Source organism: Oryctolagus cuniculus, chromosome 17, assembly GCF_964237555.1.
Source record: "Oryctolagus cuniculus chromosome 17, mOryCun1.1, whole genome shotgun sequence".
In the NCBI taxonomy this organism is placed as follows: domain Eukaryota; kingdom Metazoa; phylum Chordata; class Mammalia; order Lagomorpha; family Leporidae; genus Oryctolagus; species Oryctolagus cuniculus.
The window spans coordinates 1,503,449-1,527,769 of NC_091448.1; the positions used below are offsets into that span (position 1 = coordinate 1,503,449).

Sequence of the window (24,321 nt, forward strand, 5' to 3'; positions counted from 1 at the left end):
CCCAGGCTGGAGTCAGTGCCTTCCTGGGAATCCCCTCCCATGGAGGCAACGGCGAGAGGAGCAACAGGGCCCAGCACGGGCCCGAGGGACTTCAGCAGGGACGGCCCGGCCGAGGACCGGTCCTTCTCGGCCATGTCGCGGCTCCGCAGAGGCCACGGGGCTGCGCTACCTGACGGCATGTGGGGTGCCGGGGTGGATGGACACAGTGGCACAGGGCTGCCCACCTGTCGGGGCCGGGCCGAGACGCAGGCCCTCCCTCGTGGCTCCAGTTAAGGCAGGATTTGGTTTGAAGGTTTGATGACAAAGATTCCAGCTTACAAAGAAGGAGAGAAATCCCTGCACACCCCCGACCGACAGCTGCCTGCGTTTGTCACTTGTGCTCTTTTTAAAAGAACAGTTTCGCTTTTTAAAAGTTTTTATGTAATTTATTTGAGAGAAAGGGGGAAAGGGGAGAGAGATGAGAGAGAGAGAAGGGGAGGAGAGGGGGAGGGGGGAGGGAGAGGGAAGGGGAGGGGAGGGGGAGGGAGAGGGAAGGGGAGGGGAGGGGGAGGGAGAGGGAAGGGGAGGGGAGGGGGAGGGAGAGGGAAGGGGAGGGAGGAAGGGGAGGGAGAGGGAGGAAGGGAGAGAGAGGGGGAGAGGGAGAGGGAGGAAGGGAGGGAGAGGGAGGGGAAAAGGGAGGGAGAGGGAGAAGGGGGGAGAGGGAGAGAGGGAGAGAGAGGGAGAGAGGGAGAGAGGGAGAGAGGGAGAGAGGGAGAGAGAGGGAGAGAGGGAGAGAGGGAGAGAGGGAGGGAGGGAGGGAGAGAGGGAGAGAGGGAGAGGGAGGGAGAGGGAGGGAGGGAGAGAGAGAGAGAGAGAGAGAGAGAGAGAGAGAGAGGGAGAGAGAGGTAGAGGGAGAGAGAGATCTTCTGTTTGCAGATTCATTCCCCAAATGCCCACAGCACCCAGGGCGAGGCTGAAGCCAGGGAACGGAAACCCCATCCTGCCTGCCAGGTCTCCCGTGTGGGTGGCTGGGACCCCAGGGCCTGAGCCCCCACCGCTGCCTCCCAGGGCGTCCATCAGCAGGGAACTGGAGTGGGCAAAGGAGCAGGGTGGACCAGGCACTCCAATGTGGGACAGGGACACGGGCATCCCACGCAGCGTCTCCCCGGCTGAGCCAAACGCCCGCCCGAGACCCCTGCAGACACAGCCGCTCCCTCTGCAGGCCCACCCGCCCGAGACCCCTGCAGACACAGCCGCCCCCTCTGCCCGCCCACCCGCCCGAGACCCCTGCAGACACGGCCGCCCCCTCTGCCAGCCCACCCGCCCGAGACCACCGCAGACGCAGCCACCGTCTCTGCCCGGAGGGCGTCTCCCCGGGGCCTCTGAGCTTTTTCTGGGCGCGCCCGTGACCACAGCCGGCAAACCGCTCCTTGGCTCCTCAGAAGGGGGTGTTCCAGCACCTTTGCCGTGACGGGGAGGGCAGGGCCCGCCTCTTCCTGGGTCTCAGGCCGCTTGGCTGGGGGGTGTGCCAGTTTGCTGGACTGATTCCTAGGCATCGGGCACCTTTCCCGCTGCTGTCCGCTGTCCGCCCCTAACTGTCAGGGTAAACGCCGCAGCGGCTCCCGCCAACCCCTCCGTCTTCGGAGGCTCTGGTGGCCCCAGCGGGTGGCTCGGCTCTCTCCTCTCCGCCCCTTCCTGCCCTGGGTACCACACCCTGACGCCGCAGCTTTGCTCCTGACGTAAAGACACGCAGGGCGTTCCTGGTAGGCACCTACCTCCTGCCTATCAGGCACGGTTCTCGGCAACAGAACACAGAACCGGACAGAACCGCACCCCCACCTGCGAGGCTAGGGTGGGGCCCACGACCTGGATGCCTCTGCTGGTGACTGGGGCATCCTCCCAGGTCGGGTGGACCTGTGACCAAGGGCACCTTCCAGTTCGTCACCCAAGGGTGTGGTTCTCGGCACCAGCACCCTAGAATCCCTGTGGGCGTGGCCTTGATGCAGCCCTGCCACACGCCTCTTCCTAAGGTGATGGCTTTCCCTGCGGTCCCGGGGCCAGAGGCTCTCCCGCTCCCCCACGGAGCCCTCCCCTCAGGCACACACCGGAGTCACCGAGACCTCTGCTTCCCTTGCAGCCGACTTCCGAACACGAGGTGCTGGGGGCGGCTCTGTGGAGTGAGGGGTGTAGCCGCCACCAGGGATGCCCGCGTTCCGCATCAGAGCGCTGGTTCAAGTCCTGGCTACCCTGAGCTTCCATTCCCGCCTCCGGACAATGCGCCTGCACCCACACGGAGACCTGGACGGGGCTCCCGGCTCCCTGCTCTGGCCTGGCCCCGCCCTGGCCGTTGTAGTCACTAGAGTGAACCAGCAGATGGAAGATCTGTCTCTCCCTCTGCCTCCATCCCACTCTCTCTCCGCCTTTCCTTCCTTCTTCTTCATCTTTGTTTAAAAAAAAAAACTTTGTTTATTTGACAGAGTTAGAGGGAGAGGCAGAGAGAGAGAGAGACAGAGACAGAGACAGAGAGAGAGAGAGATGAGAGAGAGGGAGAGAGAGAGGGAGGGAGGGAGGGAGGGAGAAAACAGACATATCCTCTATCCGCTGGTTCACTCCCCAAATGGCTGCAACAGCCAGGGCTGGGCCAGGCCGAAGCCAGGAGCCTGGAGCTCCGTCCAGGACTCCCACGCGGGTGCCGGGGCCCAAGGACTCCATTTTCCAGGACTTTCCCAGGCCATAGCAGGGAGCAGCTGGGACTCAAACCAGCGCCCATATGGGCGCCGGCATCACAGGTCGCAGGTTATCCCACTGGCCCACGCCAGTCCCTCTCTGCTACCAAATAAATAAAAGCAAAAGCCAAATCACGCTGCAGCCGTGCGGCTGACAGGCAGAGCCGAGAACACGGCACGTCCCTGTCACTGTGCGGCCTTGTGCCATTTTCTTTTCTTTGGGTAACAAAGATTTTCCAAACGCAGCCTCCAAAGAACGGGAAATCCGCGGGTTCAGGAACCTGAGACTGAGGGGCTGTGGTTCATCCTGGAACCCGGGACGCGGCTGCCCTTCAGCGCGGACACGGGAAAGGCCACGTGGAACCAGGGGGCAGGCAGCGACCACACGCGGGGCACATCCGTGGCTGCCCCAGAGCCCCCCCCCCAACTCACCGCGCGTGGTCGGCAGCATGTCGGACAGCCCCTGCCACGCCGTCACCATCTCTGGGTTCTTTTCCAAGTCAGCAAAATTCTTCCAGACCCTGATGGCGCCATCGTCTGCAGGGGTGGGAGGTGCTGAGGCTCCGGCCCTGCCCAGGCCCCGGGCTGCAGCGGAACCTGAGGACCTCTGTCCAGTTCTGCGCTCCCCGCCTGCACTGCCTGGACTCACCCAGCCCCAGGTGCGCCCCCCGCCTCTGGGAGCCACACGCAGCCGCTCTGCCCTCGGTACCGCGGGCCACGGTGAGGGCCGTGCCGAGGCCCGGTGGGGACAGGGACTCACTTCCCCTTCCTGTTCTTCCCTGAGGTTACTCGGGAAAACCAACCTCGCTGGATGGGAACCCTGCAGGGCCACACATCCTCTGTGGGCTCTGCACACCCACGTCGGCCTCCCGCCGAGGTCGTGTGGCCCTCAGCGTCGTCCAGGAGACAGGAGCGGGGCTGGGCCTCACCTATGGGCGGTGCCCTTCGCAAGACCACCTGCACAAAGCTGTCTGGTGGGGCCCCCACCCCAGCACCCCGCGTGCAGGCCCAGCTGTGAGGGGTCCACTCACCCGTGGCCGTGAGCAGAAGGGAGCAGTCCTGGCCGTTCAGGTACTCCATGGCCGTGACCCTGGTGTACCGAGGGTTCCCGTTGTGGAAGTAATCCAGCTTCTCCCCTTTCTCCCAGTCCCAGAAGCTTCAGGGAACAGGAGAGGAGGGAGGTGGGCATTAGGGAGTCGCAGCAACACGGAGCCAGCACATCTCACCCACCCGACGCCGACTGCTGGCAGCAAAGAGCCAGTGTCGGAAGGCGGCGGAGAAACCGGCCGCGTGCGCTCTGGCGGGCGGGGAGGTTGGTGTGGAAGCGGTGCAGAGCCTGGGACTGGGACGCGGCACCGCCCCGTGACCCAGCAGTCCCACGTCTCGGCACACGTCCACACTCGCTGCACGACGGCAGGAGCAGAGGCCAGAAGCAACGCCGGCGTCCATCAGCAGACAGAGCCCGTGGTCTCGCCGCCCGGCGCGTTACCGAGTCTTGGGAAGGGAGGGGGAACCCGACGCCTGCTCCCAGTCACAGAAGGACACGGTGTTGAGCCCACTGGCGAGAGGTGCCGAAGGAGTCGAACGTCTAGACAGGAAGTCGCGTGGGGGCTGCAGGGGCTGGGGCAGGGGACTGGGAGCTGGTGTTGACCAGGGACGAGGGTCTGGAGGTGGACGTGGTGACCGGGCAGCAAGGCTGAGTCATCACTGGCAAGCGCGGTGAACGTCAGGTTCCGTGTGTTTTACCACAGTGCACACGAGTGGAGGCGGGGCGGGCACTGCGGTGCAGCAGGCTACGCCGCTGTTTGGACGCCTGCACCCCGTGTCAGCGCCTGGCCCAAGTCCTGGCTCCGCTGCACTTCCCACTGCTTCCTGCTAACGCACCTGGGTCCCCGTCCCCCACACGGGAGGCCTGCAGGGAGGTCTGATCCCTGGCATCTGGGGAGTGAGCCTGAGGATGGAAGACCTCTCTCTCCCTCTGCCTCTCAGCTTTTCTTTTTAAAATTATTATTATTTTTAAAAATATTTATTTGTTTGTTTGAAAGACAGAGAGAGGGAGAGACACAGAGACCCATCTTCCATCTGCTGGTTCACTCCCTAAATGACCAGGATGAAACCAGGAGCTTCTTCCGGGTCTCCCCCGTGGGTGCAGTGGCCCAGGGACTTGGACCCTCCTCTGCTGCTTTCCCAGGCCATCGGCAGGGAGTGGGACAGGAAGTAGAGCAGCCGAGTTTGGAACCTGTGTCCATACAGGATGCCAGTGCCGCAGGCCACTGTGCCACAGCTCCGGCCCCCACTCTGCTTTCCAAATAAGTAAATAAATCTTTCAAAAATAAATAAATCTTACAAAAATAAAAGAACCGGGGTGAGAGCTGTCTCTGTGAGCCATGGAGGGCACCCTCCCAGCCCTGCCCGTGGGGCCGGGCTGCCTCTCTCGGCGCTCTGGTCACACCCTTGCCTCTGCACAGGGGGCAGCAGGGAGAAGCCTCGTGTCCGCCTGCTGCACAGGGGGTCGGGAGCCCCTGCCCCTGGCCCGGACCTGCGGTCGGGACTCTGGACGGCCCTTCAGCCACCGTAATGGGGGAGAGAGTGGGCAGGGAAGAGACCCTTCACCCACAAACAGCACCGGGACCTCTGGGCGAGGAGGAGGGTGATGGAGAAGGCCGCGTGGGCAGCCGCTGACCGGATGCAGGGGCCCGCGGCAGGTGCGTACCAGATGCTGTCCTTATCAGCCACGGCTATGCACGGCGTGAAGGGATGGAACTTGACCACGGAGGGCACGCCGGGGTTCCTGTTTAGAAATATCTGGTCGTCCAGCCTCGTGATGCCTGCCAAAGAAACACGGGGTGGGCCCGGACCGACATCGCCACAGCGACAACGTACTCCGCCCAGGCCTACGCTGGCACCTCGAGTCTGGGACGTGGGGAGCACAACAGAAAGGGGGCACGCAGGGGCCGGGGGCACCCCTGAGGAAGGAGGCCCGCGCGGTGCCGGCGGCCAGGGCGCCCGTCCCTCCACAGCAGCACACACCTGCCGCCCGGGCCGTTCGCCGCCCCGCCCCTCTCTGAGAGTTGGGCATAAACAGGGCGGCACACAACACGGTGACTTTGGCATCCGCTGGTGAAAGTGTGGCTGGAATGCTGCTTGGGGAGCCACCAGGGACACCCCATCAGGTGAGACGTGGGTCCCCGGGGCCTGGGGAGGGCTGTGCCCTCCTTCCAGAAAGCTCGAAAGGCCAATGCTGCCCTTCTGCGAGGGGCGAGGGCTGGGACTGGCCCAGAGGTGGGAGGCCCCCTCGCACCCCCACGGCGGCTGCCGGCCAGCCCCTGGCTGCATGAGCTCAGGGTCGCCTCACCTCCACCGGGCTCGGTTACCTGTGAGGAGGGGGCTTACCCTTCTGGACCACCTGCTGCGCCTGCTTCCTGACACGCGTGTTCCGCAGGAACCGCCACTCGCGCTCCTTGCGGGTCTGGCTCTCCAGGTCGTGTTCTTCTGGGATCTGCAATGGCGGGAGGCACTCGGTGAAGTTCAACAACCAGCACGGCGCCAGCTCCCCGACGAGGGGCTCCAGGAGACCACACAGAGTGGCCTGCAGGGCCCAGGGTGGGCCCAGACCTGCAGAGCCTGCAGAGCAGAGCCGGCACCCCCTCGCAGGTGTGGGACAGCTGAGGAGACCCCGCGGGCCAAGTGCTGCCCGCTCCTTGGTGCCGGCTGTGCGGGGCCACGGCCACAGGTTTAACGTGAGTGGCAGGGGAGGCACACAGGGCATGGGCTCCTTCAAACGCTGAACGCTGCAGGAGCTGGGGCTGCCCAAGCGGAACCAGGCCTTCTGAGCACAGGTAAGCTCACGGGGAAGCGTGAAGAGTGACGGGGACCTCCCGGCCTGGGGGCCGCCTGACAGGAGACTGGCAGCACTGGGTGCCGAGCTGGCTAGCGACAGACCGACCGAGGACTTCAGTGCGCTTCTCTGAGCAACACAGCTCCAGAGAGACCAGGCAGACGCCACGCACACTGGCCCTTCCTCGGGGCCAGGCTGCTTGCTGGTGGCCTGAGTGTGTGCAAACCAGCGTGGAGCGGGGTCTGCACCGGCAGCCGCCCACTGTGGCTACAGCGAGTGCTGCAGCACGCAGTCCACCTGGCCAACGCTGCCTCCCTGCTAGGAAACCAACAACCCTACTCCCGCTCGGCCAACAGCTGACACGGAGGCCCTTGCACTCCCAGCTCTGCAGTCAGCCAGGGAGACAACGCAGGCGCAGGTCAAAGGGGCCACGTTGGCTTGTTCTTTCTTTATAAAAGTTAGTGTGAAAGGCAGAGACAGACTCAGACACAGAGGGAGAGGTAGCGCCTGTCCTGACTCACTCCCCAGATGCCTGCGACAGCCAGGGCTGGTCTGGGCTGGTTAGGCGCTGGGAACCCCATCAGGGTCTCTCCCGTGCGGGCTGGAGTCATCATTGCTGCCTCCCAGGGTCTGCATGAGCCGGACACTGGAATTGGAAGCAGGGCTGGGACTTGAACCCAGGCCCTCTGACATGGACATGGGCATCCAGTGTCCCAACTACTACACCAAACACTCGCCCCTGTACTTATTTATTTATTTGAAAGGCAGAGAGAGAGAGAGAGAGTCTTCCATCCACAGGTTCACCCCAAATGGCCGCAACAGCTGGAGCTGGGCCAATCCAAAGCCAGGAGCCTCTTCCAGGTCTCCCACGTGGGTGAGGGGCCCAAGGACTTGGGCCATCTTCTGCTTTCCCAGGCCACAGCAGAGCTGGATTGGAAATGGAGCAGCCGGACATGAGCCAGCGCCCGTGTGGGAGCCGGCACTGCGGGCAGGGGCTTTGCCTGCTACGCCACAGCCCTGCTGTGCACCCCCCCCCCCATTTATTTTAAAAATGCTTCTTCTGATAGCAAAAACACGAAGGATCAGGAACACCGGCTGGGGCCGGCTCGTGCCCTGGGTGAGCGTGGCTGAGCCGAGGGAGGTTTCTCCGGGGGGGGGGGGGGTGCTGTCCCACGGGAGTGCTGAGGGCCGTCTTCCTGCCCCTCCCTGCACACTGCGCTGTCTCGGGTTGCAGAACAGAACCACGCGGACCCATCCTCGCCCGGCGCCGGCCGCACGGCGGGTTCTGTCAAGTCCTTTCTTTTCCGTCTTAAGATCACGGAAGTTGCACTCAACAAAACAGCAACAGCGCCACCACCAGGACAGGGCACCCAAACCCGGCCCGACGGAGCAGCAGCCGGAGGCCTCGCTCGGCACATTTGCTGCTTCAGAGAAACATCCCACGAGGCAGGAGGGATGGACTGAGCATCTCGGGGAACTGGGTTCGTTTATGACAACCCAGAGCTTATTAGAAGAGAAATGACAAACGACCAATAACGTAGAGCAATAATAAGAAAAAAAATGACACCGCTGGGCTCAGATGAGACCTGGCTTATTGAGCACAAACGGGGGCAGAGGGCTCGGGCCCTCTTCCCAGGGCCCCTGGGAGGCACCCCCAGGTCCTGACGGCTCGGTGCTGCGGCAGAGAACCTGCCCGCGCCGGAGAGGACGAGGAAGCGCAGGGCCAGGAGTCTCAGCCTGCACCGCTCTGCCACCCAGCGCACCCTGGGGACGGCCCCTGCCTAGGACGCTGCCGCGCAGGCGAGGGGCTGCCACGGCCCTCCCCTTGAGATCCAGGACGAGCGCCCCCTTGTGGCCCTTCAGAACCACCCATGTGTCCGCCCCAGGGACGCCAGCGGGGACCTCGGTGGGCACAGAGGTGGGGCGGGGGGAGCAGCAGGAGGGGGTGAGAGGCTCCCGGAGAAGGCAGCAGGGACCGGCTGTCAGCCGGAGGAGATCCTCAGCCCTGCGGTGTTTCTTAATCTCCCTCACCTGCCCCGCCCCCGCATCGGCCCCCGCTGAGCAGAAGCATCTGGGTAAACAGGAGTGCTTCCCTTTGGCCGTGGGTGTGGGTGACCGCGACCGTGATTAGGGTCCTGACACCTGCCGATTTCTCACACCTCTTGGCTTCTCTCAGACAGAAACCAATTACGGAGCCGGAGCCTCCCGCGGAGAGGTGGCGCACAGCCCGACTCCCCGTCGCAAAGCAGATGTGGGGCTCGGGGACGCTGGGGAGGAGGGCAGGGGCGCGGGGCGTTCTCCCGGGGAGGCCGGGTCTGCTCTTTCAATCTCTCCAAACTGAAGAAAGTTCAAGGTGTTTGGGAGAAAATCCACAGCAGGAACACGGCTGCCACGGTGGGGCGGCCCTGGGCGAAGGCCACGGCCCGGCGCCCCCGAGACGCCAGCGCCCTGGTTCTCCCCGGAGCAGGAGCTCGCTGACCGTGAGGACAGACCTGTCTGTCAGTCCTGCTGCACCCCAGCTGGCCAGCGCGGACGTGGCTCTGCCGCAGCCCCCCGCTGGCGCCCTCGCGGTGACGCTGACTGCTGACTGCGGTGGGCAGAGGCTCTGAGGTGCAGGTGCACCTGTCGACACCCTGCTGAAGTCCGACTTCACGAGTGGGCGGAGCTCCCTTCACTGCGCTGCTGATCAACCTAACCCAACACCTTCAGTCGCGAGAAGCCCATCTATGCAGTCAGCCCTGTCCCAACCCCCTCACGCGGCCCTCGCTGGCCAGCCCTCCCTTCAGCCCCATCCTGCCAACCAGTGCTGTTTCCTTGCTTAACTTATTTATTTGAAAGGCGGAGGAGGGGAGGAAGGGAGAGACATTTTCAATTCACGGGTTCACTCCCCAGACGCCCAAAACTGCAGGCCCGAGCCAGGCTGGAGCCAGGAGCTTCGTCTGGGTCTCCCACGCAGACGGCAGGGGTCCCAGCACGTGGGCCATCATCTGCACCCTCAGGCCATTAGCAAGAAACTGGAGGAGCTGGGACTCAAACCGGTGCTGATTCAGATGCCAGTGCGGCCAGTGGCACCAGGCCGGCCCACATGGGTCTGCTTCCTGTCCCCACAGCCTGCGGCCCCGCAGCGCTGAGCTCACGGCGTCTGCACCGCACCCAGGGCTCTGGCCAGCCTCTTCCACTTGGCACAAGACAGTGATTCATCCGTGCTGTGTAGGGGTTAATTTCTTTTCCTGCCTAGTATTTTTTTTTTTAACATTTGATTTATTTAAAAGTCAGAGTTACAGAGGGAGAGAGAGAAAGAAATTTTCCCATCTGCTGGTTCACTCCCCACAGCCAGGGACTGGCCAGGCCAAAGCCAGGAGCCAGGAGCTTCCTCTGGGTACCCCATGTGGGGCCGTCTTCCGCAGCTTTCCCAGGTGCATTAGCAGGGAGCTGGATCAGAAGAGGAGCAGCCGGGACTTGAACTGGTGTCCACCAGGCATGCCGGTGTCACAGGTGGCGGCTTTACCAGCTCACAACGCCGGCCCCAGTATTTACCCTTAAATGGCCGTATCACAGTTGACCTGTTCAGCCGGTGAAGGGTGCCTGCCTCCCCACTCCCTGGTAAACCAGTCTCTAGACAAAACCCAGCCTTGGGACTGGCCAAGAGAAGGTTGTGTTCCTTGTGCGATGCGGGCAGCAGCCGCCATCCTCCTGCAGCAGAGGGGCACGCAAGCCAACATGGAGCAGGGCAGGCTGCGTCCCTGACCTGGGGAGAGCGTGCCCAGGGCGAGGCAGGCGGCCTGTCACTGCCGTCAGCGCTGGAGCCCCCGGGTGTCACCTCCTCACCTGCCGACGTCCTCAGTCTTACGCACCTTCGAGGTAGCGTAGGGCTAGGGGTTCCTGCTGTCTTTGGGATTTGTTTTTGCCTTACAGATATTTTTTGTTTGCCTATGAAACAGGCTAATATAAAAGTTCCTGGGACCAGCACTGTGGCGTAGTGGGCTAAGCTTCCGCCTGTGGCACTGGCATCCCATGTGGGCGCCGGTTTGTATCCTGGCTGCTCCTCTTTTTTTTTTTTTAGCAATAATCACGCCTTGGATAAACCTCATTGGCTATGATACTGCCACTGTGCAAAGCTTGCTCCTCTTCCGATCCAGCTATGGCCTGGGAGAGCAGCAGAAGATGCCCAAGTCCCATGCGCCCACATGGGAGACCTGGAAGAAGCTCCTGGCTCCTGGCTTTAGATCAGCTCAGCTCTGGCCGTTGCAGCCACTGGGGGAGTGAACCAGCAGACAGAAGACCTCTCTCTGTGACTCGCCCTCTGTGGTGGAATGAGAAGGTGAGAAGGTCATGCCAAGATGGCCGCTGACAACAGAAACTGCCTGGCAACAGGCCGTGATTGGATGGCTTCAGAAACCACATGACAACAGAGCCTGACTGACAGCAGGCTGTAATTGGATGGCTTTGGAAACTGCCTGGCAACAGGCTGTGATTGGTTAGGGCATAGACCGCCCCTTGACAGGACTGGCTGCCTTAGCTATATAAGCTGCTGCACCGACTGAAATAAACGAGTCTGCGGGCTGCTCGCCTCTGGCCCACATTCACCCAAATCCCGGGGTCTGTGTGGTGACTCCACGCCTCTTGCCCCCACCACGCTCCTCCTCTCAGGAACGAATCCTCTCAGAAGAAATCAACCTCAACATCCCTCTGTCTGTACTCTGCCTTGCAAGTAAATAAATAAAAATCTTAAAAAAAATTTTAAAAAGGCAAAATATGCCCCGCTTCCTCTTCTAAAGTTGGGAGGGTCTCCAATGAATGTGAAAGGAAACTCACTTCCAGTGCCCCTCTGCCCTAGACCAGCTGGGGCCGCCAGCCAAGGTCAGCAGTGCACTGCCCGCTGAGGGCGAGCCACAACCCCACGTGACTGTTTCCACACACGGGGCGGGGCCAGAGGACAGCAATGGCTTCTGCTCAGGCCCCAGCTACTTCCTGGCTGCCTCTCACATCAGGCCCCACGCAGGTGCAGGGCTCCTCCTCAGGGCTCCCCCTGCTGGGGGATCTCCCAGATGCACCGGGTGCGAGCAGAGCACGCAGCCTGGAGCCGGCCAAGAGCGGAGCTGGCCCTGGGTCTAAGGCGCTCTCCTAAGGCAGGGGGCACTGCGCGAGGCGCCCCCAGGCCTGCAGCCCTGGTCTGAGCACCATGGGCCCCCGCAGTCGGCATATGCACGCCCAGGGAAGCTCACCGTGATGCCAAGGGAAGAAATGCAAACACTTTGGGAAAAGGCCAAACTCGTCTTCAAGGACGTAGCGCTGGCCTGCACGCCTGTGCTCCTTGTCACACACAGGACTCAGCAAGCGCCTCCCAGAAGGACAAGCTGCTTACTATCACCTGGGAGACCACGTTTGTTCATCGGGCGCGGGGAACACGCCGCCAGGCTCCTTAATGCTGCGCCTCACTTCCCTCAGCACCAGACTCTACCAAGGAAACCGACTTCTGCCGACGTTCAGCTCAATCCCTCTCAGCGGACACAGACCAGGCCGCTCACTGCCCACAGGCCAGCGCCTCTCTCTCGTTCCCGCTCACTTCCATCTGGGTAGCTCCGGCTCAGCGCGGACATATTCCTGTCTTGACCAGCCGGGCACTTTCTGCAGGTGGACAACACAGCCGGCACCACCGTGGGTAAGCCTGGCCCCACTGCTCTGGACAGGCACTGTGCACCAGTGTGGAACCCATAGCCCCGACTGCCAGGTCACTCACGCTCAGAACAGGAGCCGAGGGACACAGGAAGCAGCCAGCCCGTGCCCCGTCACCCGGCCACTTGTGAACCCACGTTTGCTCCCGGCCATGTTCCTGAGCGCAGTGTGTCCACGCTGGCATCACCAGGATCATGGTTGTTTTTTGGTCCTATGTTTTCCTTTGTAAAAAATTTATCTTGTGCATTTCCATGCGACACTGGTAAATTAAAAAAAAAAATTTATTCATTTATTTCAAAGTCCGAGTTAGAGAGGGAGAGACAGAGAGAAATCTTCCATTCCCTGGTTCCCTCCCTGAACGGCCACAGCAATGTTCAGTGCTGGGCCAGGCTGGAGCCAGGAGCTTCATCAGGGTCTCCCACGTGGGTGCCAGGGCCCAAGCACTCGGGCCATCGTCCACTGCTTCCCCCAGGCCTTTAGCAGGGAGCTGGATCACAGTCGGGCAGCCGGGACATGAACCGGCCCACGTGGGATGCCGGCACTGCAGGTGGTAGCTTTACCCAGTGCACCACACGCTGGGCCTACTGGTTCACTTTAAAGTTTAATAGCCCAAGGCCGGCGCCGAGGCTCACTAGGCTAATTCTCCGCCTTGCGGCGCCGGCACACCGGGTCGGGGCGCCGGATTCTGTCCCGGTTGCCCCTCTTCCAGGCCAGCTCTCTGCTGTGGCCCGGGAGTGCAGTGGAGGATGGCCCAAGTGCTTGGGCCCTGCACCCCATGGGAGACCAGGAGGAAGCACCTGGCTCCTGGCTCCTGCCATCGGATCAGCGTGGTACGCCGGCCGCAGCGCGCTGGCTGCGGCGGCCATTGGAGGGTGAACCAATGGCAAAGGAAGACCTTTCTCTCTGTCTCTCTCTCTGTCCACTCTGCCTGTCAAAAAAAAAAAAAAAAAAAAAAAATTAAAGTTTAACAGCCCAGTGACATCTCAGCAAATAACGTGGATCTGAGCATCCAACCTCTGCTGGCATGGAAGACGACTCAGTGTCCTGCTTCCAACAACAGAGGTTATTCGTACCTCTCTTTCCTTAAGGTGACACCCCACCGGAGTGATTCCTGGATTGAAGGCTTTGATTCGTACTCATGGAGCTTTTTCTTGAAAAGGCTGGGCTGGTTCACGCTCTTGAGTTCATTGAAAAAGTGGAAGAGAGGGGCCGGCCTGTGGCACAGCAGGTTAAGCCGCCACCTACGATGCTGGCATCCCACATGAACTTGGTGGAGTCCCAGCTGCTCCACTTCCGACCCTACTCCCTGCCGATGGCCTGGGAAAGCAGTTCCCCAGGCCCTTGGGCCCCTGCACCCACGTGGGAGACCCAGAAGAAGCTCCTGGCTCCTGGCTTTGGCCTGGCCTGCCCCTGGCCGCTGCACACATTTGGGGAGTGAGCCAGTGGAAGGAAGAGCTCTCTGTGACTCTCCCTCTCTCTGCAACTCTACTTCTCAGATAAATAAATCAAAAAAAAAAAAAAAAAAAAAAGAGCCGTGCACAAGCGCCCTGCCCTCCCTCCCAGCACAGGGCTGGGCAGCCAGGCTCGTTCCAAGGGCTGTTCTGTGGTCCCACGGGTGGGAATCGGCACTCGCGGTGAGGAAGGAGAGCGGAGCAGGCTCTGCGCGGGCACGACACGAGGCGCAGCCCACGCACAGCTGAGAACCTGCACCTCAGAGTCTGCGAGGGGGTTCCCGGGGAATCTAACACAGCCCGGCTCCTGGCCTGCCCGCGGGAGCCGGCACTCCGGACACGCGGCTCGCGGCAGGGCGCCCCCAGCACGGCTGGGCAGAGTTAAGGCCGACACAGCTGTGCCGAGGTTGGGCTCAGCCGCAGCAGCCCCCAGCACCGAGTCGCCCAGGTGAGGCCGGGCCTGCTGAGGGCCACAGTGAGCAGCAGCCGTGACCGAGGGACACGCGTCCGTGGGCCGGCCCTGGACGCCAGCTTGTCTCTTTGCGAGGCAGGAAGGTGAGTGAAGCTGTTTCTTTAGTGGTCAACCTGCTGCCGTCACCTCCCAACGGCTGGTGACACAGCGGGACAGGCGCCGCGGAGGGCGGCACTGAGGCCGAGGGAGCCCCGCCCACCCGCCTGCGGCTCGTCAGTATGGTCTGTGTGGGCCCCACGGGGCTCACAGGAGCCCAGGGAACCGGCAGCACAGCGCAGGACCAGGCGGCAGGGCGGGCTCAGCACCAAGGCCAGAGCTGGGCTACTGCAGACAGGGGGCCGGGAGCGAGGCCCTGGGCCGCCGGCACCTGTGCCCCGCCAGGGCCACCCTCACCTTCATGACGGGCTGGGCAAAGTAGCGGGCGCTCCAGTCACAGAACCCCGTCTGCATCGTGGCCGAGATGAAGCTCTTGTGTCCGGCAGCATCGTCCCCGTCATCCGTGGTCTTGGGCGTCGGGGAGGGGGTTGGGGAGAGAAACAGGAGCCACGTGAGTCCCCGCACTGCCTGGTGCTGCCGAGGGTTCACAGAGCTCCGTTCCGGGCAGAGTCGCGCTGTCAGCACAGTCGTTCCTGGCCCGTCACCGCCGGTCCTGCTGACCGAGGCTCGGCACCCACCCGCCCCCCAGGGCCGGAGGCGCGGCTCGGCTGCGGAGTGGTGTCGCACAGACAGGGCTGTGCAGGTCCCGAGTGTGGACAGACGCCAAGCCTCTGCTACCCGGCACGGAACAGGCCGTTCCTTCGGCAGCCCCACCGCCCCCGTGGCGAGCAGTGGCCCCGGAAGGAGAGCACAGCCAGCGCAGGTCCATGTCCGACCACGCACTGTCACGGTGGCCACCTTGCCCGGCAGGTCGGCTTTGGAGCAAGAACCACCAGCCGGCGTTCGGCAGGGCTGACGCGGCTGGAGCCCACTGTGGCCTTGGGCCCAGCCGTGGGCAATGCGGGCTCTGCCCTGCTCAGCACCCAGCCGGGAGGCCGACCTGCACTTGGAGCTCCGGGGGCTCCTGGCTCACTGTGTGGCTCTGGCAGTGAGGGACGGCCCAGAGCCGACTGGTTGTCATGGAAACCTGCGGCTCCCTCTCCCCAGTACTGCAAGGTGGCTGGTCGCTGCTTCCCGTCTCAAAGACTGGACCAGAGTGAGACACAGTCCCCCACCACTGGGATGCCACTGCCCTGGTGCCCTGCCCAGCTCGGGCCCTGGCACGTCCTGAACAGCCTTCTCCACACCTGGTCCGTGACAGAAGGCGGCAGAGCCAGGACAAGCCGGCAGAATGAGCCAGGCCTTCTCACGGCACAGCCCGCACAACCCTGGCACAGGAAGGCACAGACACCCTCCTGAAACCCTGGGAACCACAGGCAGAGCAGTCGAGTGCCTATGTGAAGACACCTGCTGGGAGGGGCCCTCTCAGGCAGAGCAGTCGAGTGCCTATGTGAAGACACCTGCTGGGAGGGGCCCTCTCAGGCAGAGCAGTCGAGTGCCTATGTGAAGACACCTGCTGGGAGGGGCCCTCTCAGGCAGAGCAGTCGAGTGCCTATGTGAAGACACCTGCTGGGAGGGGCCCTCTCAGGCAGAGCAGTCGAGTGCCTATGTGAAGACACCTGCTGGGAGGGGCCCTCTCAGGCAGAGCAGTCGAGTGCCTATGTGAAGACACCTGCTGGGAGGGGCCCTCTCAGGCAGAGCAGTCGAGTGCCTATGTGAAGACACCTGCTGGGAGGGGCCCTCTCAGGCAGAGCAGTCGAGTGCCTATGTGAAGACACCTGCTGGGAGGGGCCCTCTCAGGCAGAGCAGTCGAGTGCCTATGTGAAGACACCTGCTGGGAGGGGCCCTCTCAGGCAGAGCAGTCGAGTGCCTATGTGAAGACACCTGCTGGGAGGGGCCCTCTCAGGCAGAGCAGTCGAGTGCCTATGTGAAGACACCTGCTGGGAGGGGCCCTCTCAGGCAGAGCAGTCGAGTGCCTATGCGAAAGCACACACCTGCTCGGTGCAAGCTTGTGCTGCAGCTCCACACTGGGGAGCCAGGACGGTGCACACCGGCTCTGTGCTCTGGTTCTTCCAGAGTGCCAGGAACGAGAGGCAGCGGGGATGAGGCCCCTGCAATACCCAGCACAGGGCTGGGTGGCCAGGAGCGCCGCCAGGGCTCCAAGGGCGGCGGCCGCAGTCTCACTCAGAGGCAAAGCCACCGCGTGCCCCTGAGGAGCCTCCACGCGCAGACCGCGAGACCGCGAGACCGCGAACGGCGTCTACCTGGTCTGGGCCCTTGTCGAACAGCTTCCGCGTCCGGGGAAACTGGTGCGAGTGGGGGGTGTACTGCGCCCCCACGGGGCCCGTGGCGCCCGGCCGGCCCGAGGGCAGGTCGCGGCTGACCGGCTGCTTGGCCACGTCGTTGGTCAGGCTGGAGCTGCTGGTGCTGGCCGTTGGCGGCGAGCCTCTGCCATTGGGAGGACAAACAGCGCTTGCTTTCTTCTTGGAGAGCAGACGCCGAGCTGCACCCACCTCCCACGTGCTGCTGACGGACACAGGAGCCGGCTGCCCGGCTTCCATGCCGCAGCCGTCCACGCTGACCACTGGCCACGCGAGAGCCCTAAGAACCGACTCTCGCGGAGCGTGAGGGCCCAGCCGCCCAGGCCTGCGCGGTGCAGGCTCCCCTGGGACCAAGGACGCGCGCACTGCTCCCGGGGCACACGCTAGGAGGAGTCGCCTGGTGGTGTCCCACTGGGAGAACCCACGGCCTCTCAGGGAACTCTGACCGGTGCCGGGCGTCCACCGAGCGCAGCCTGTGCCGGCACACAGTGCAGAGGCAGGGTCTTCCGTGTGGGGAAGGCGGCCAGGAGGGGGCGCTCAGAGACACGGGCTGCGTGCACGTGGGTACCCGTGGCAGGGAGAGCCACGGGGAGGGGCCCCCATGTGCTGGAGAGGAAGGGAAGACGAGAAAAAGTGGGAAGACAGGGAGGGCGCGAGCTAGGGACCAACGGGGGAGGCCCGGGGGTCCTTGGCCACCTGACCGCCCCGGAGCAGCTGCGACCAACGCCCGTCACTTACCCCACCTGGTGGATGTGCATGCCCTTGTTGGTGGGGCTGGCGGGGGCCGACTGGGTGAGCGAAGACGTGTCCAGGATGCGCTGGGGCCGGGCGTTGACTGTGGCCTGCAGGAGCGAGAGGACAGGGAGTGGACGTCACGCGAGAGGGGCAAGGGTGGTTGCTTTTGAAGAAGGAGAGGCCGTTCTGCCAGGGAAACTCAGACCAGTGGCCGGTCCCCCCAGACGTCACTCTGAAGACCAAATGTATCTTTTTTTTTTTTGGACAGGCAGAGTGGACAGTGAGAGAGAGAGAGAGACAGAGAGGAAGGTCTTCCTTTGCTGTTGGTTCACCCTCCAATGGCCGCCGCAGCCAGCGCACTATGGCAGGTGCGCTGCGCTGATCCGATGGCAGGAGCCAGGTGCTTCTCCTGGTCTCCCGTGGGGTGCAGGGCCCAAGCACTTGGGCCATCCTCCACTGCACTCCCTGGCCACAGCAGAGAGCTGGCCTGGAAGAGGGGCAACTGGGACAGAATCCGGCACCCCGACCGGGACTAGAACCCGGTGTGCCGGCGCCGCAAGGTGGAGGATTAGCCTAGTGAGCCGCGGCGCCGGCCCAAATGTATCTTCTTATTTTAAAACATTTTTCATCTTATTTGATGGGCAGAGACACACAGAGACTCCACCAGCTGGCTCACTCCCGTCACCCAAAACACACGGGGCTGGGCCAGGCTGGCACCAGAGTGGGAACTCCATTGGGTCTCCCACGTGGGGGGCGGGGGACGGAGGACTTGAGCCTCGGCCGGCTGCCTCTCAGGTGCATCGCCAGGAAGCAGAGTCGGGACACGAATGGACGCTCCCACATGTGATGTGGGTGCTGCGAGCAGTGGCGTCACCACACGCCACACGCCTGCCCCCAGAGTCGCCCGGGTCCTGGGAGGCCCCTAGGGTGGTGACGCTGCCGGGAAGTCTGAAGTGGCCTCCAAGCGGTGCTGGGGGGGCCGGCGTGCAGGGCACTCCCTCAGGAAGGTGGTGGCCTCCATCTCCTTCCGCCAGGACAAAGCCACTGTGTCCCCCAGGTGGCCCTAGCGTGGAGTCAGCAGCAGCAGCCCCAGGGCTCGGACTGTGTGACGCTTTCACGCCCTCGCACCCTCGAGGGGCCTGGGGGGTGCACTCGGCCCTCCCCCGGCAGCAGGCGCCCCTGGCCATGCTGGTCATGGAGCTGGCCTCTCCGGCCCCCAAGGCCGAGGCCAGCGGGCAGCGCAGCGCCGGCCCTGCAGAGTGGACGTGACACGCTCACTGCTAGGCTAGAATTCGGAAACCCAGTCCAGGGGAGGCTGCGCAGGGGGCCGGGGGGCACGGCGCCCCCAGCCCGCTTTAATTTCTCCTGCGTCAAGGGCGGGCTCAAGACAGCCCCCTCTGCCCGGGGGTGGAGACAGGACAGGCGCTCTGGGCTCACGCCTGCCGGGGGCCATCTGCATTTCCTGTGGTTTCAGCAGGACTCGGACAGCAGCTAACGGAGAGGAAACGGGAAGCAGACAGGAGAGTGACCACTCCCGCGCTGGGAGCGCCCACCTCTGCCAGGCTGGTTCTGGGTGTTCCACTCTGAGCGCTGGCACTGCCGCCGGCCCCAACAGCTCTGCAAGCGTGGAAAGGGCCGGAGGCCGCCTGCCCTGCGTGGGAGGGCGGGGCCAGACGCCCCTGAAGCAGCCACAGGCCCCTGAGCCGGAGCGTCCCGAGGGCCGGCGGGTGCAGGCTGCACTTTCCGGAAGCCAGGCGACGCCGTGAGCAGGACACAGAGCTCCTGCCCCTGCGACCTGCTGGCCCCTGCGAGTGAATCATTCGCTCAGCAGGGAGGGGCGTCCAACCCACAGCTCAGCCAGCAGGAAATCAAAGGAAACACGCCCCCTGCAGGCAACGCCCACGGTCTGCTCTCCGGGTCCCCCTTCCTATTGCAAGAAAGGGGGCTTATCCGGTCTTCAAACACCATTTCTAGTTTTCTCCAGTTTTAATTAGAAAGAGAACACACATTCTTTGTGGACTTGGTGTTTAAATCATTCTGCAAACTCCACACACACAGTCCACAAAGGCTGAGAGCTGTATGAGCCTTTAAACAAAGTCTAATAAAAGGGGCCGGCACTGTGGTGCGGTGGCTAAGCCTCCACCTCTGGCACCCACAGCCCATATGGACGCTGGTTCGAGTCCTGGCTGCTCCACTTCCAATCCAGCTCTCTGTTAAAGGCCTGGGAAGGCAGTAGAAGATGGCCCAAGTCCTTGGGCCCCTGCACCCACATGGGAGGCCTGGAAGAAGCTCCTGGCTCCTGGTTTTGGCCTGGCCCAGCTCCGGCCATTGCGGCCATTTCGGGAGTGAATTAGTAGATGGGAGATCTGTCTCATGCTCTTTCTCTATAACTCTGCATTTTAAATAAATAAATCTTTTAAAGAAAAGTCTCAAGAGAAGAGAAACTCCAACTTCAGAAGCCAGAGGCTAGCAGGCGCCTCCCTGACAGTGTGGGAGGTGACGGGGAGACAGGAAACCCCTGGGCTGACAGAGACGTCAGCCACCGCCACAGCTGCCAAGTGCGCAGAGCCGGGCCCGGTGGTGACGCAGGAGCCCCGAGGTGTCCCGGGGCTGTCAGCCACGGCTCTGCTCCGTGGGCCGGGGCCACACAGCCTGCCAGGCACGGCCCTGGTTCTGGATCTCTGGAGCTCCTGGGTGAGGGGCTGTGCACAGGCGCGAGGGGGTTGGGTGGGTGGGGGGGTGGTCCCATGAGGCCGCTCAGTGACCCCAGGGTTCCAGGTGGGTTCCTGTCACTAAGCCCAGCTTCGGTCAGCGTGGAGAACGTGCAGGCGCAGCAGAGGAAGGAGCAGCGGCCCCCAGGAGGGCCAGGCCCACCTGCCACTCGAGACAAAGGTGCGAGGACACAGGACCCTCCAGGGGGAGTCCCTCCTCAGGTCCCTGTCACTGCCAGACAGACGGCGCCTACCAGGAAACCCACTGCGTGATGACATCAGGTCCGGGACACAAACCGGGGGCTGAGCCTGGTCTGCAAGACAGCAGACCCCTGTGAGCCCCACCTGCAGCCCCTCCTGCGAGGTCTAGAGGACCCTCCCTCCCTCCCCAGGCTGGGCCCAGCTCCCCAGGCGGCCAACTGGTGTCACTACATGTGGAATCCCGGGCCCGCGGAGGCGGGTGGAGGCCCCGGGCCCGTCCGGATCTCAGCAGCGAGCGCTCTGCTGGGACCCTGCGCAGGTCACGGGGGGCAGCAGGACCCTCGCTGCTGGTGTGTGTCGACTAGAGGTGAGTGAGGACACGGGCAGGCCTGAAGCTCGGCGGCTTGGCTGTGGGTTTCCTGGCTGGATGACTGCCGCTCGTCCGTGGGAGGGACCGGGTGGTTCGGAAATACTCCTGTGAGTTCTATATCAAGGATCTGACTCGTGGGTGAGAAGCTCTCAAGACGGGGTTCCCAGAGGGTGGCCCAGAGCCGGTTCTGGGCTGACATGACGTGGGCCAGGTCACCTGATCGCCGAGAAGCAGGTGCCTGCGTCTCTCCTCATCGCCTCCCTGCACAGTGCACGCCCTGGGCGGGCCACGTGGGCTTGTCTTTGGATGCAGACTCCGGCATCACTCAGGGACCACGGCGGCGGTGCTCTGAGGTCAGCCGCCCGCAGCCCTGGAGCCTGGCCTCGCCTGCCCGCTGGCCCAGCTCCTGGAGCTGCCGCGAGCCTGGCCCCGTTTCCAGAGGACGAGGATGGTGACGACACGCTAACACTGATGCTCACGACAGCAGCCCTGCCCTCAGTCCTTACAGGACACTCGCAGGGAGGAGACGAGACGCAGCCGCCAGGGCGAGTGCGCGACTAGGACTCTCCTCCACACTTGTGCCGGCCTGCGGGGAACCATGGCCATCTGCTCCTCGTGGCCACAGGCCCTGCCCAGGAGGCCCCTGGGCAGCACCTCCGCTCCAGATACAAAGCAGAGACTCCCACTGCCCGAGCCAGCTGGCGCCCCAGGGCGGCCCCTGGGCAGCACCGGGGGGGTCCACGGTCCAGTGCCGGGACGTGTCTCATTCCGTGTGCTGCACTGGTCCGAGCTAGCCCTCAGCCTGTGTCCGTGTGTCCGTGTGAGCTGTAGGCTCGACAGGGGCCCAGGACCGGAGGGCGACGGCTGACGGGGGCTCCGGCCAGGCCTTGGTAACTCAGGTCCCAGTGGACGGGGGTGGAAGGACTCAGGGCCAGACCCTGTGGACCCTAGGAGCTAAGCATGACCTATGCGGTGTCCTGGGGAGGTGGGGGGGGCCAGGACACCAGGTGACCCCTAAGAGGAGGTACCTTCCCCTGGATTCTTCCTGCAACTTTGTGTGAACTCAAAACTTCATGATAAAATTACAAAAGGACTTTAAAATACTGTAACAAACACATTCTAATTCCACTCTTAAAATATTAACTGTCAACTTCCACGAACAGCTAAACCACCAGGAAGTTAGCAAGCAGCCAGCCTGAGCCCCGACAGTGGTGCCGTGAGCCCAGGGGCCAGGGACGGGAGCAAATGCCTGTCCCGGCTCACGGTGGCTGAGAGCTCTCGGCAAGCAGAGGGGACCGGGGAGAGCTCCAGGGGGTGAGAGGGGGTCTGTGGGGGAGGCCCCTCGAGTCCTTGATGGGGTGCCCTCCGCTCACGGGAGGCAGGAGCCCATGAGGACAGGGATAAACACCAGGCCAAGCCCCAGCGCTCACGAGGCCTGGGAAGTGTGCAGCGTCCAAATGGAGCGGGACCCGCGCCTCCCCCTCAGGAGGGCAGAGTTCCAAGAGCAAACCGAGCCCAAAGGAGAAGCTCGCAAGCCGCAAAGGCCACGCTAGCGAGATGGAGAGCGGGCACGCGCAGACCGGCGAAGCCTGGCTCCTTGAAGCTGCCCTCAGCCGCAACAGTCGCGAGCAAGGGGAGCTGGGAGGGCATCACTGGAGGTCACAGACACCAGGGGACTGTGGCTGTCCACAGCCCGAGGGCTGGAGCTGCGGCAGGGCGGGTTAGGCCGCCACCTGCGCGGCACCAGTTCCAGCCCTGGCTGCTCCACTTCCGATCCAGCTCCTGCTGGCACACCTGGGAAAGCAGTAGAGGACGGACCCAGTGCTTGGGCCCCTGCACCCACGTGGGAGACTCAGATGGAGTCCCAAGCTCCTGGCTTTGGCCTGGCCCAGTGCTGGCTACTGCAGCCATTGGGGAAGCGAACCAGAGGATGGACGCTCTCTCTCTCTCTCTGTTAACTTCGCCTTTCAAATAAATAAAAATAAATCTTTTTTTGACAGGCAGATTTAGACAGTGAGAGAGAGAGAGACAGAGAGAAAGGTCTTCCTTTGCCGTTGGTTCACCCCCTAATGGCCACTGCTGCTGGTGCACCACACTGATCCGAAGGCAGGAGCCAGGTGCTTCTCCTGGTCTCCCATGGGGTGCAGGGCCCAAGCACTTGGGCCATCCTCCACTGCACTCCCGGGCCACAGCAGAGAGCTGGCCTGGAAGAGGGGCAACCGGGACAGAATCCAACACCCTGACCAGGACTAGAACCCGGGGTGCTGGTGCCACAGGTGGAGGATTAGCCTAGTGAGCCGTGGCGCCGGTCCAAAAATAAATCTTACAAAAAAAGGTACAATCTGGGTAAGCAAACCCTGGTGCTCCTGCAGACGTGGCCGGGGAAGCTGTTCCACGTGCTCCCAGCCCCCTTCACGGCTTCCTCGGGACAGACTGAGAGCTCGGGAGCGTGGAGACCGTGCCCGGCACCTACCTTGTAGGCGATGCTGTTGAGCACCTTCATGGCCAAGTCAGAGACGTCTGGGTAGGGGTCGGCAGCCAGGTGCAGCAGGACCCTCCAGATCTGGGTGTAGACGCTGTTAAAGGAAACCCCTAGGAGAGAGACGGGAGACGTTTCAGCAGCGGATGGCGCAGGTAGGAACGCTGCTGTCTTCAGAGGCGGCATCAGGAGGCGTGGCTTCCAAGAGCTGGGGGCGACAGGAAGCCCCCGTTTGGTATCGGCGGGACAGGCCCCGAGACCGGAGAACCCCAGTTGTGGGGGCCGCTGGGTCACACGGGTTCTTCCTCTGCCGTGGGGTCTTTCTTACAAGGAGAGCTGGGGCGGGGTGGGGGGTGGGGGTTTCCATGTGAAACACCTTAGCTGACGGCAAGCACGACCTAGACCTCACGTTCCGCTCCAGATCACCAGATAACGTGGCCTGTAACATGGTGTGTGTAATGTGGCGTGTGGGTGTGTGGGAAGGAACGTGGCCTGTAACGTGGCATGTGGGGTACATGGGAAGGAATGCGGCCTATAATGTGGCATGTGGGTGCGTGCGAAGGAACGTGGCCTGTAACGTGGCGTGTGGGTGCGTGGGAAGGAACGTGGCCTGTAACGTGGCGTGTGGGTGTGTGGGAAGGAACATGGCCTGTAACGTGGCATGTGGGGTACGTGGGAAGGAATGTGGCCTGCAATGTGGCATGTGGGAATGTGCTTGTAACGTGGCGTGTGGGTGCGTGGGAAGGAACGTGGCCTGTAACGTGGCGTGTGGGTGCGTGGGAAGGAACGTAGCCTGTAACGTGGCGTGTGGGAAGGAACGTGGCCTGTAACGTGGCGTGTGGGTGCGTGGGAAGGAACGTGGCCTGTAACGTGGCGTGTGGGAAGGAACGTGGCCTGTAACGTGGCGTGTGGGTGCGTGGGAAGGAACGTGGCCTGTAACGTGGCGTGTGGGTGCGTGGGAAGGAAGCTCTGTTCACATCCTGCTCTGCCTTCAGCCCACCCCACACGTGGCACAGCTCTGCGTTTCCCAAGAGGGTGTGTGATGGAACCTCTGTCCCCAGGGATCTCCAAGCCAGGGTGTGTGCACTTGACGTGGGGTCTGTGCCCAGGCGTGGGGGGGGGATGAGACCGGACTCCACGGGGACTCAGATACGCCAACAGATGTGGTCGCAAGCTCTGGACAAGGAGACAGAGCAGGCTTGCTGAGCCGTCCACGGGGACGGCTGCTCACGCCGACCTGGCCCCTCGGCCATGCCAACGGCAGGTGCACCCTGGCATCGGGGAAGAGCACAGAGGACACGCACCTGTGTGACCCTCAGGCCACGC

General features: G+C 63.1%; 1 protein-coding gene and 1 pseudogene across 3 annotated transcripts in view; both read right to left on the reverse strand.

Moving 5' to 3' along the window:
• The window catches only part of RPTOR (regulatory associated protein of MTOR complex 1), a 342,816-nt gene that overhangs the window by 6,844 nt on the left and 311,651 nt on the right, over positions 1-24,321 (reverse strand). For all 3 annotated transcript variants that reach the window (XM_070060172.1, XM_070060173.1, XM_070060174.1), the window contains 8 exons: positions 22,990-23,108; positions 17,238-17,341; positions 16,443-16,626; positions 14,536-14,646; positions 6,099-6,204; positions 5,419-5,533; positions 3,737-3,861; positions 3,138-3,242 (listed from right to left, as the gene is read on the reverse strand). In XM_070060172.1, the coding sequence (XP_069916273.1) occupies positions 3,138-3,242; positions 3,737-3,861; positions 5,419-5,533; positions 6,099-6,204; positions 14,536-14,646; positions 16,443-16,626; positions 17,238-17,341; positions 22,990-23,108 (969 nt within the window). The remainder of the gene's footprint in view (positions 1-3,137; positions 3,243-3,736; positions 3,862-5,418; positions 5,534-6,098; positions 6,205-14,535; positions 14,647-16,442; positions 16,627-17,237; positions 17,342-22,989; positions 23,109-24,321) is intronic.
• On the reverse strand, positions 10,592-10,663 carry LOC138846362 (U4 spliceosomal RNA; annotated as a pseudogene).